A 12,926-nucleotide genomic window follows, 5' to 3' on the forward strand; every position below is an offset into this window, starting at 1 on the left:
GGCAAGCCAGCTAAGATCATATAATAAGCAAAAAGAGAAAGCGTAGAGGATATGTTGACTATCAGCGTGGTAACCTTCATAAACGCAGCAGTAAGAAATGCAAGGAATGTTTGGTTGTCTTTGGTGGTAGAAACTCTCCAACAAGACAGAAAAATCTCTTGGCCAGGAAATGTTTTTGTGCTATGTACCCATAATGGTGCACGAATGTAAACTCTCAAACTAAATATCTATTTAATGTTCCCTTGTACATGTCATTGTATAAAATGTACATATAATGCATAAATCAATTAATATACATGCTTGCACATAAGATTGTTTCTACTTCTAATAAAGTGATTATTGTGTAGTGAACATACTTATGTGTATATTCTTGCAAAAGAGAAAAGAATGTATTGAAATACTGATACAGAGCGCCGTCTCGGAGACGTTTATTTTGGTGAGACCAAAATAAACCAGCCTCAATTTATCACTCCTAGAGGGATGGTGTGCCTGCCACATACTTGTAGACATTTTGTCTCACTGTGCTTTGCATTTAACAACATCTAGACTTACAGTTAGCCATGTGTTTGGTGTCTTATGTATACATATGAGATTTGTGAAAAGCTGCAATCATAAAGCATTACGTATATCTTTAGCCTTTTCTGTCAGAAACTCATTGACATGTAAAGAAGCTCTGCACTCGACATTTTGGGCATAAATTTAGAAAGGTAGATAATAGAAAAAATAACCAAATATGACTGATATCAGAATTATGTTTTGCATGCATAACCTAGTAATGCATTGTGCTTTTTCACATATGTGATGCAATGTCCCACCCTTCCAGCGACACTTTGTAACACCCATGTTACAAATATAACCTCACAAAAGCCATCTAAAGGCAGCATTCATTTGTCGTGTTATCAGTGTGTCGTTTTCCAAACAAAAATGGTCCTGTCTTTACTTGTTTTCCTCCCTCTGCTGTATCATACAGCTCTCTTTTCCCTCTAGTCTCCCTAATCTTTTTCCACTGATGTTAAGCTTTGACCTTTGGAGATCATGGTTGTAGTGTAGCAGCTCTCCCTTTCACTGTATTTCACTCACTCTTCTTCGCTCCTCCTCATGTATGCCAATATCATCTCTGTTGTCACTTTGAAGCGAGGCAGGATAGCACAAGGGAGCACGAGCAGGGGTGAGCCTAGCTTTAATTGCAGACTGTATGAGATTGAAATTAAATCTCACTTAAGAATTAATGGCTAGGGATTAGGTCAAGCCCCAGGGTCAAGACCAGCTATTCAGATAGCTATTGACTCTCCAGCACTCCGATCTGAATTGCATTTGATTTAATGATGTGTGTGTTTGCATATGCATATCCGTAAAGTGTGTGTGCACCACTATGGGGGGCTGTGATTTATCAAATATTACCTCATTCTGTTGAAAACCTTATGTTGCGTGTGTGTTGCGTGTGGATGGCAACTTTCTTTACTGGATATCAAAGAATCAAGCAGATGAAATAAGACATTTCTTTTATTCAGGGTCTTTTGGGATGTATGGAGCCACACAATTGCTAAACTTACTTAGATGGCTGTAGGCAAACTTTTTTGAAGTGTCAGCTTTGAACTGAAAAAAAGTGTAGGGATTATTAAATATAGAATATGGTGTGCAAAACTGTAGGCAAAGCAAAAAATGAAATACCATATCAAATATCTATTAAGGCTATCAGGCTAATTGCTTACCAACTAATTTGAAATGTAAAGTGTTTGCATGTAACTGACGGTTCTGTCTTTTTGTTCTTCTTGTTTCTCCCAGATTGCCAGCACCCATCACAGTCATGGAACCCATACCTGCGTAAATCTTTGTGTTCTGTGAGTTTAAGGAGAAGAATGGCATTAAACTGAAAATGATGAGCACATCAAATGCTCAAGCAGACACCAGCAGGCTCTGATACCCGTCTACTATAAAGCTCCCTTCCTCTTTTGCTCATTTTCTTCTACTTGCTCTCCTCCTGAAGAAAGATCACAATCTTCCCCCCACCCCACCCCCAAGCTTCTGGCAGCAGCTCAAATTTCCTGGAAATTGCTCCGAGATCTGGATTTGAGAGAGGAACATTCTATTTTTGGTCCAGGATAGACAAAGAGGCTTTTGAAGAAACAACTGTGTTGAAATTATCATATTCCCCCTCTTTTATTCTCCCCCTATTCCTCAGTCCCAGAGGCACCAACTGATGGAGAGACGAAGGAGAGAATCAGGATAAGGAGAAGAATTAACACTAGAGAGAGGAGAAAAAAGTGCTTATTGGTCAGGCAAATTGTAGTAGAGCACCTGTGAGGATTGCTTACCCATTGACTTTTATAACCGAATTCAGTACTATATGATACTTCTTGTTTATATTCCTGTTTATATTACAGTCTTTTTTCCTCAGTGAAGAGAGAGCTGTTGCTCATTAGACCTACAGCATTAAGAAAGAAGGGGGACACATCAGAACTTTGAGCATGACAAGGGGGTTAAGAATCCTGTATTTGCCCGTGTGGCCTCTGGCCCTCTTCAGCCTGCTCACTACAGTGAATATGTTGGAATTCAGTGGGGCGCCTGGCCAGTGGGCACGTTATGGGCGCTGGGAAGCTGGATCAGTGGGTGAGCTGAGCTTCAGTCTCAAGACCAACATCAGCAAAGCCTTGGTACTCTACCTGGACGATGGCGGTAATTGCGACTTCTTGGAGCTGTTGATTGCTGGTGGGCGCCTCCAGTTGCGCTTTGCCATCCACTGTGCAGAGCCAGCCACCGTACACATGGAGATACGGGTGAATGACGACCGCTGGCACATGGTCTTGCTTACCCGCAACTTCCGTGAGACCATGCTAATGGTAGATGGGGAAACAAAAGTGGCAGAGGTCAAGTCAAAGAGGAGGGAAATGGCTGTGGTCAGTGACCTGTTTGTAGGTGGGATACCACCTGACGTGCGACTGTCTGCACTGACATCCAGCACAGTGAAGTATGAACCACTCTTCCAGGGCTTGATCTCCAATCTGAAGGTGGGAGAGATGCCTCCTACTTTGCTCAATAGCCAGGGTATTCAGAGCGACCTGGAGTACCTCTGCACCAAACAGAACCCATGCTTCAATGGAGGGTTTTGTTCTATTCAGTATGGAGAAGTTCACTGTGACTGCACCCACACTCGCTTCAAAGGAAAGTACTGCAAGGAAGGTAAGGCACCATCATAACTCTTGTATTTGTCTTTGTTTTATAATTGCAGTGCAAAATCTGCGGTTAGTTCAAGTCAGAGTCTTGCAGAGAGGTCTGGGACCTCATTTCACTGTTTAGGCTGTCGAAAGTCTCTTCTAACAATGTTTGATGAAGGAGGTGCTGATGCAGTGAGGGCTCAAAAGGAGGAGGGTGTGGAACTTTGTGAATAGATTTCTGAAAGTGTGCATGATCTTTCAGTGTTCTCTCATTCAGTATTTTAAGAACCTCATTTAAAGATTGAACTGCTGAAGAAGATCACTCTTTTTAGGGATTATGTGAGTCATACAAGAGTTGCAGACATGGCACAGGTGCAGCTTTGATTTCAGCAGGGACTTATTCAGAAACAATATTTAACATCAAAGCTGCTGAATATTTCACGTTTAAGATCACACATTGAAGGTCTGCTATTTCAGCTGGCTTTCTTCTCGTCTGTTTTTTAGTGAATTTCTTTCTTTCTTTCTTTCTTTCTTTCTTTCTTTCTTTCTTTCTTTCTTTCTTTCTTTCTTTCTTTCTTTCTTTCTTTCTTTCTTTCTTTCTTTCTTTCTTTCTTTCTTTCTTTCTTTCTTTCTTTCTTTCTTTCTTTCCAAGCCTGTTGTCTCTGCTGCTCTTGCTTTCATTTGCTCTTGGGATATGCTCATATGCTGTCAACTCATGTCAAATTCAGTTCTGTTTTAAACCTCTGGCTCCCTCCTTCACTGACACATCCCATTTCCATATCTATGTTTTTTCTTCTCCTTCACATTCTTCCATGTCTTTTTCTCAGCATCCAGTAGCATATCTTTCATTCACCTCCTACCACCTCTTCTCAAGTCTATCTGGACTTTCCACCTCTCATCACCCCTCTCCCCTCCATGTCTCTCTCGAATTTGCTCCCTTACTCAACTTATCTCTCTTTCACCTTTACCCGCTGTCAGCACTTCCTACTCCTGACATCCCTCCCCCTTCACTTATCTCTGCCCTATTTCTTTCATCCTGTCTGCATCTCTACACCTTGCTTGGGAATTCTCTCACTCTCTATGCAGCCATCAGAACTTATTTTGTATCTTGATCACCTGTAATGCAGGATGAGTGGTCTTCACTACCGTTATCACTATGGTCTATTATTGCTTTGTAACCTTTAAAATAATCATTTGACTTAGTAGTTTCTACCTGGTCCTGCATGATGAAATCACTTGTAATTACAGCATGTTGAAAAGGTCGATAACTGTTTTGCCAAGTTATGTGACAGTTGTTTGATGCTTTAGACTTTTGTGGTGCTCGCAGATAAGCTTTGACGGTGCTGAAAAAGGAAATCAACCCAAACAAAATGTTTTACTCGAGTCCAGCTTTTGATAGATCTGAAGTAATAAGAATAAAATTTGCATGTTAGATCAAAGCTTTTGATTTATTTTGATGTAGGGTTAGTGTAAGTTTGGAGCGGTCTCAGATAGCTTAAAAAGCTCTACTGTGCTGCTTTTGTTCTCTGCAAAAAGCCGAACAGAAGCCTTTAATTAATGCAGATGAGCTTTTGCTCTTTAGTGACCCTATAGCACAGCAAATGATGTCACTGCTGGACAGCCGTATAAGTCGGTCTGTCTCTTCCTTCCAGTCTCCCTCTCATATTTCACGGTTCCTTCAATTCTTCAAGACTTTTCTCGCTTTCTGTTTCTGTGGCCTGTGTCAGATTGCTGTTTGGTTGCAGCAAGTAGATACTGCTGCCTTGCTCTTAGCTAAATTGAGAGCAGAATACCAATGCAGTGCTACAGTGACTGCAGGAAGCATTTGTCCTTTTGAAATGGAGAGAGTAAGATAGAGGGAGAGAATAGAGATTGAGGTAAGGAGGAGAGAATCAGAACAAGGAATTTGTGGAGAGAGCGATTGCAGTCGTGAGAAATGGAGAAGAGAGCAAGAATGAGGAGCGTAACATGAAGATTTTCATTTGCTCAGGCTTAATTTATTTCCAGAGATGTTCTTTGGTTTGAGGACCGTAAATTGGGTCATTATGGCTGACTGCCAGTGCAGCGGTGTATTTACTCCTTTCATCTAACACGTGGGTGGGAATGTAAAGGTCTTTCACTCTCACTTTCAGTCAGTTTTAAGGCCCTTTTAGATGTCTGCACTAACAAATCCATGTCTCACTGTGTTAGCTCAGTGGTGAAGGGGCCGTGTCAAAGGAAAGATTTTTTTCCTTTTTTTTCTTGATATTTTAGGGAGCTGCTGTCTGCTCTCCTTAGAGAGGATGAATGTATCAATCCGTGGGAAATTTTTTAATGATAAGACATGGCACTTGCAATGCAGTTATTGGTCTAGTTGATCTGTGATGTGCTTTTTGATTATCCTCAGAACATAAAATAACCAGCACAAGATGCCAGCAATGATTCTGCACAATATTAAAACATGTAATATTGCGATCTACATTATTTAAGACAGTTAGTTCATTTCTGTTTTGCATTGGCTGCAAAGAAAACAAAGATAACATTATGGGTGAGGTTTTCCGTTACTGTTTGTCACATAGATATCTGACAAGCAAACCGTTTTAATTATGAAGCTGTTTGTGTTGTTGTAGACCATCTTAACTGTTAAACTTTTTCTCTAAGAATTGCTTCAGCTCTATCGCTATAGTTGTATTAAAGGTTGGGCAGGTTTAGTTCTGCAAAGTATGGTATTTGACAGACCACTAAATTTGGTAAAAGGAATAGAAACTAATTCTGAACTAAAAGAAATATGTTCCTTCACCTGAGACAAAAACAATCAGAAAAATTAGATGAACGCGTCCGATGATTGCGATGTGTCCAGCATTGCCCAGGGGCAGATCATCTCTCATCTATCAGCTATGTAATGCCATGCCATTGACAAGTCAACAAGTCAACACAAGCCAGCTACTCTCCAACCTGTGTTGAAGCTGAAAAGTGCAACTCAAACTGGAGACTGCCTTTAAATAAAAGTTGCACTTTTTGAAACATGTTGGCTGCAGCACTGATGTAGAACTTAAAAGGCAAGGCAAGGCAAGTTTATTTGTATAGCACAATTCAACAACAAGGTGATTCAAAGTGCAAAGTGTGCATGCAAAGTGTGCCATGTTTCCTTTTGTGGTTTGCATTGCACTTTTTCAAGTTGTACTACCAGTTGGCTAGAAGTAAGGGAGTACTTGTAGGCAAACATGAAAAACCTAAGCTAGTTATAACAATCTGCTAACAATTGCAGTAATCACTTTTTTTTTCACTGATTTTGCCTAGCAAGGCTCTTGCTAGGCAAAATCAGTGAAAAAAAAAAGAACCACTGCCAGCCAGCAGGTGAATACAGATTTTTCCCCAGCAACTGGTGATTGTATCCAGTACAGAGAAGAACTCTTGAGCAGTGTCAGAAAGCTCAATGACTGCAATGATATGCAGTGTCATATCTTGTCAAATATTTTGCAAAAATTGATATTTGAATATTCAGTGTTAACACTTTGACACCCTGTAATAATGCAGTGTGAACAAATAAGTGAAAACATTTATTATCCAGGTCTAATTCACTGCGAAAATATTCGTGCCCAGACTTTTGAATCCTTTGATGAATGTTGGTTTAAAGTTCAATCTGTAAAATCTGAAAATGAGATGTGACAGCTGAGGTTTTGTAATCCAGAAAGGTTGTGCCATTTCAATTCCCTTAAGCACAGTATGTTTTATGTTATTCCTCTGCTTTGTAGAGTCTGTATCTCCTGTTGCATTGATTTGAATACCAGTGATCTAACACAGCTCTTAGCTGCCTTCATCTACGTCTGGCACTTTAGTATTTTCACTCATTTGCATGAAAATTGTTCAGGTTAAGGTTGATCAGACAGAATGAGGGATGAAGGTGGACATCATAAAAAAACAGCCTCTTTTTTTTTTTTTTAATTGACTTGATGTCAAAGCAAAAATTCACATTTTGCCTCAAAAATGGCTTACTAAATGCTAAATACTAAGGACTGGGCTAACAAACACGCTGAAACATTTCTGTGCTTTATTCGCAGTACATAAAGGACAGAAATATACTGCACTTCCTATAATTGTATTTTATAATTTACCATTGGGGTTGTAATTAAACTGGTTTTAGAATCTGTGCTGACCTTGGCTTTGTTCGTGTGTTGACCTTCAAATGGCGTTGTAGGGCAAAAAAGCTGAGCTCACAGTAATGAGAGGTTAAATTACTTTGTGAAAATGATTGTTGTTCCATTAATTTACACAGCAAAATCTGAAGAGTTTTCAGGTTACCCTGAGACTGGATTTGCTCTTAACTTGAAAGGTGTTTGACATAGAGTGAAAATTGCTAGCTAACCTGACAGACTTAAGCTGTTAGAACTTATAAATCATAGGTGTCAAACTCTGGCCCGCGGGCCAAATTTGGCCCGCAGCCTAATTACATTTGACCCGCGAAGCCATAACAAATTACTATCAGAGCTGGCCTACTGGTATTATACAGCTAATATATACATTGTTTAGTATTAAGCTTTGCTTGTTCCATATTCAGTTTTTTAGCAAAATGTGTTTGAGTCCATAAGAAAAGATTCATTCTTATATCTGGAGGAATAAATATATTTCAATAAATATTAACGTTAGCCCGCGACTTTGTTCCAGTTTTGAATTTTGGCCCACTGTGTATTTGAGTTTGACACCCCTGTTATAAATGGACCATAGTCAGAACCCTCATTAGAATTCATTGAAAAGGAATGAATTCTGCATGGCATACATTCTTCATAAGATTCTTCCTTCTTGGAACAAACTGGACTTCAGAATAAGATCAAGCCTGTAAATAGTACAGGAATATGGAAATTATTGATCTTTGTTGCAAATGTGCCAGATAGGGGTTCCTCAGATGTCCCACTAATGGAAACACATTGCTTGTTTTTACAGCAGGTATGTACAGCAGGCTAGATAATGTGACGTGGAATTTTACACTGGCATCCTGAAGCAGTTTTGAATTTTCATGTGGATCCTTGTAGCTCAAATGTTCATGGCCTCCCTACAGTACTGCACTTGAATGCCAGTTAAATATACCAAAGAAGGACTATGTTAACTCTGCTAATGTGCTGCCTCTGTAAGTCAGATTGTGTAGATTAGGCAAAAGTTGGCAAAAGTTTGTTGGTTTCACTGGAGAAGGATGAGATTTTGATGTGAAAATGCTACAAAATTCGGCCATATGTTGTTGTTTTATTAGCCTCTGACAAGAAATGATATTTAACATCACGCAAAATCGGATGTTAGCCGTTTTTGGTAGTCAACTATACACAGCATGTGTATATACCACTCTATGTCCACATGTCTCTATTTGGAAGTGCCAAATAGAAAATTGTTGAAAAACAGCTGCTTAGATTATTACTGCTCTCTGGACTCTAATTTACCTCCATCATCACTTTTTATTATACATGTTGGATTAAAGCAGAAACCTGAGTCTCTGAGAAGCACCACAGTTAACGTGCCTGGACCCTGCATACCCCCATCTTAACGCAAGCTGTGACCTCAGGAGAGCCTCTAGCTGCAGGGTGAGGAAGAGAGAGAGAGAGAGAGAGAGAGAGCTGTGGTTAGGAAGTCAAAGAGTAAGCTTGAAACACACGCTGTCCTTTTTATAGCCCGAGGAGATGTTTTAACACTGTACCATCAGATGTGGTTTTCCCCAACAAGCCAGAATAATCTGCTTTATCAGCTGTTGCAATGAAAGATAAGGAGTCAACATCTCAACGCTGCAACACCCATGAACTTGACATTTTAATTTATCTACCACGTAAACATGTTGTTTTTTGTCTTAAATTGCATTCTGAGAAAAAGGTGAAAGTCTTGTACACTGAAAGAAAGGGAAAGCGGCCTGAAAAGTCAAAATAGTTTGACTCAAAACATTTATGAGTTTCTCTAAACTTTTGACTTTACTAAGAAAACATTGTTTGTGATAAAGTCATCAGACCTGTGGTGTAGAGCAGGGCGATATGGCCAAAAATATTTATCACGATATATATTTGAAAATTTGCGATAACGATATAACTGACGATATAATTGATGCGAGACAAAATACAACTCCACAACATTACTAGCGCAAAAAGACAACCTATCATTTATTTTCACTTAAACAAGAAGCTGGTTTTATGTACATTAAAGCTTTATAAAAATGTAACAGTGCAAATGCAAATTCCTTGCTGAAAGTTTAACCAAAAGGCATTTCCAGTAGAAATGGGCTGACATATCCTGAGCATAACCATGTATAATATCCACTGAAGTTAAAAAGAGGTGCTTTGCAACATTAAACTGCAGTGTGCAGTACGTATTTTTCGGACCATAAGGTGCATGGGATTATAAGGAACATTAAGCGAAACAAAGCAGTCAGATAAATCAAACTTTATTAAACTCATTCTTCTTGCTTCCTCCACTTCTGTATCATTGATTCATTAATGTTGAATTCTCTGGCAGCAGCTCTATTCCCATGTTGTTGCAGTATACTAATGACTAACCTCGTATTGTGGACGGATTATCTCAGTTGTTCTCCTGACTGAAGATTGGTCCTTTTACAGCATCCTGCCATGCGATTGCATTTGTCTCTAACCATGAGGAACCTTAACGTTAACTTTTATAAGTGGAAAAGTGTTAGTGTTTGTCCTCCAGCTTCACTGTTTATGTTATGCTAACATAGCTGTGTCGCTAGCGATCACGTAGCACATAATTATATACCAGCTAGCCCAACTTCAGTAACTTTACAAACATCACTGCTGTTTAGTTTTCTAACTTCATTTATGTTGGAAGTGATAGCAGAGCTGTACGTTTGATTTTTTTCAGAAATCTCTCAGTCAGAACATGCAATATCATGCTTAGGTAACTAGCGAAACTAGCGAGCTAACTTCCGCTAGCTTCCTGCTAGCTTCTAACTCCGTTAAATGTAATACATTTTGTTTTCATGGATGCCTGGAAGTTAAACTTCATAGTTACACCTGGTAAAGCAGCAATGCTGATCGTTTTATTAAAGATGAAAGAATTTAGACAGTTTTTAACTCTTAGTGATGCTGCAGTGTTCGTTTGACCTGAAGTATACGGAGTTTAGGACCCAGATTACTCCCAGATTTAAGGGCATCTTAGTCCGACAAATAGGACAATAACGATGGCCGCTTGCATGTTCTGCAAAAAAATGTGCTTTGTCGTGTATCTGACGGACAAACACCAAACCAGTTCCACATCACTGAAGTTGCACCATTTTTACAAACCAATTCTGGTTCATCTGTTTCACTCAACAATCGGCCATGTGCGTATGAAAACAAAGGCACTGCGCATGCGCGTTTTACTCACATTCTATCGCGATATTTCATTTTCCTATCGTAGCCTAACATTATACCGGTATTACCGTGAACGGTATAATATGGCCCAGCCCTACTGTGGTGAAAAGATATCTCTCCATTTATTCATTTCTTTATTTTTTGTACATTGTGCTGTCCTTCCCCTGAGTTTCTTAGTTTCACCAGCTAGACAGCGAGATAACATGCTTCAATAACCAGACTTATTTTCCTTTTTGCGCTGATTTATTGAAGAATGGCCTCTGACCATTGCCTTCTCTTTGACCATCGTAAATCTGAAAGTACAAGATACTGTATTAGCTAACTAACATTGTAAACTAGCTTGTTACACTCTTACTGCAAGCTAACAAGATAAAACTTTCAATGTACAAATTATCGTACCATTTTTACACAAAACAAAAGATGATAATTATTTTACTGTCACTCAGACTTACAGACATATCTTGTCCAAGGCAACAACATTTTAAGGTCCGTATCAGCTTAGAACGATAACATTACGGTATCACTTTCCGCCATCTTTGATTTTTTCACGTTTTCATTTTTTCTTTCCCAAAGTAGTCAAACCCATATTACAAAGCAACCACTAGGGCAGTTTACAACCGTAATATTCAGTTTAAGTTATAAAAGGCAGAACATACATTTTCTTCCCCCTAAAGAAATTTTAAGCTATCAAGAAAAACTCAACAATCGCGATATTGTTACCTATACCTATTAACCTGTGTTTGGTCATTCAAGTATATTTTCAGTGATTGGGTGAAAACGGTCAGTGATGTTACTTCAAAGGCAAAACAGAGTGTATCCGTACATACATAAAGTGAGTGTGTATCCATACAACTAGTGTGAATAAGACCAATTAAAACATGTACCATCCACTCAAGATTTACTAACAGTCAATTTGGAGGAGCACTACTCAGAATAGTATATGCACAATGCCATTATTTAAAGGTTTTCCCCTACTTCTATACTTTTTCGGACAATTATTTGGTGTAACCTAACGTAAAAACTAAATATGTGAATATTGTGAAGTGAAACAACAAAGCCTTTTCACTTTGCTCATATATGACACAGACATGTATGGTTAATGTTATTCTGAATATCTTTTCTGTACCACTGTAACAATATTAAGCCCAATCAATGTCGGTAGTGATAATGACCAAAAAATACACATCTAACCTGTAATTTTTGTCGTTTAGGATCGACATTTAAGGTACATAGGATATATATATATATTGGTGTGTTTGATCAATAATTCTATATTCCAGTTGTATTACATATTATATTGTACTGCATTCAGATCTCACACCATTCTATATGCTGTATACAATACAGGAAGGATTAATTAAAAAAATCACAGTTAAGAGCTGAGCATGTTTAGACCTTGAATTCTAAGGTAAAAGTTGTGTTTGGATGGTGACACAATGAGCCTGGAGCAAAGAGCAGAGGACATGAAAGAGAGTCATACATCATGGTGATAATTGTGCCTCCCACTGGCACACACAGAGGGATGAGGGGGAGTGAGTGTGGTTGGGATGGTGGGGGCTCACTGACTGATAATTGATATCCCAATTATCTTGTCCTGTATACATAAATAAGTATAGTGCTAATGAGAGGGCTGTACCCTGTAAGGTCGCTTGAAGAGGTTCCATAGATAACCTTATCAGGTACATGTCTAGCTGTAACAACAGAGGCTGACTAAACTTAGGCCTACACCAAACCAACAAGACTGATAAGGTGAAATGAAGCAATACATGCTTCAAGTCTCCACTGGATTTGATTGCTGAGATTTTGTTGGTGTTTATCAAAGCTGCTCTGTTGCCTCTCTGCTGTTTCTGCTGCTGCTGTGCACTGTCGGGACAAGGTCTTTGCAGAGCAGCAGTCGCTATGATTGTATCTGACTTCCTCCCCTCCACTTTGTAATTTTACTTTGTCTTGTTATTGCGATATGGACAGGTTAGATTCTAGAAATACTTTCATGTATTTTATATTGAGTTGTATTGCTTTTAGATTTAGTAAAACAAAGTTTCCTAATTACAGTGTCAATTTTCCAAAATGGCTGCAATTTCAGAAGAAGATTGTTAATGTGGACTTATTTAAAAATATCTGATAAATTGACCTGTCATTCCAGGGTCCCAAGACTTATTTTCAAATTGATAGAGCTATGGTGAATCTTTTGGCCATGCGGAGGCCAAAATAACAAGCAAACAAATTTATCTGGGAAATATAATAAAGATGACCAAATTACAATTAACGAATCAAATTATAAAACCTTACCTTCATGAAAAGGAGAAAGGAAGGTAAATCAAATGGTAATCTACCATTACAAATTCCTAAAAAATAATGGCTCTACTAACCGGATGGGAAAAACATGCAAAGGACTCAAGAATGTCTTGAGACATTTTAGGGTTTTTTTTCCCTTGCAAGCTTGTAGAGTCTA

At 38.8% G+C, this 12,926-nt stretch overlaps 1 protein-coding gene across 1 annotated transcript in view; it reads left to right on the top strand.

The window, feature by feature from the left end:
* Positions 1 to 2,337: 2,337 nt before the first annotated feature.
* Positions 2,338 to 12,926, top strand: part of nrxn2b (neurexin 2b) — a 655,677-nt gene continuing 645,088 nt past the window's right edge. Inside the window, exon 1 of the mRNA XM_085400466.1 lies at positions 2,338 to 3,180. Coding sequence (XP_085256592.1) covers positions 2,469 to 3,180 — 712 coding nt within the window. The 5' untranslated portion in view covers positions 2,338 to 2,468. The remainder of the gene's footprint in view (positions 3,181 to 12,926) is intronic.

The sequence above is a fragment of the Rhamphochromis longiceps genome, linkage group LG3, assembly GCF_057381845.1.
Source record: "Rhamphochromis longiceps isolate RC_006_pf linkage group LG3, R_longiceps_female_GT1.1, whole genome shotgun sequence".
Lineage (NCBI taxonomy): Eukaryota > Metazoa > Chordata > Actinopteri > Cichliformes > Cichlidae > Rhamphochromis > Rhamphochromis longiceps.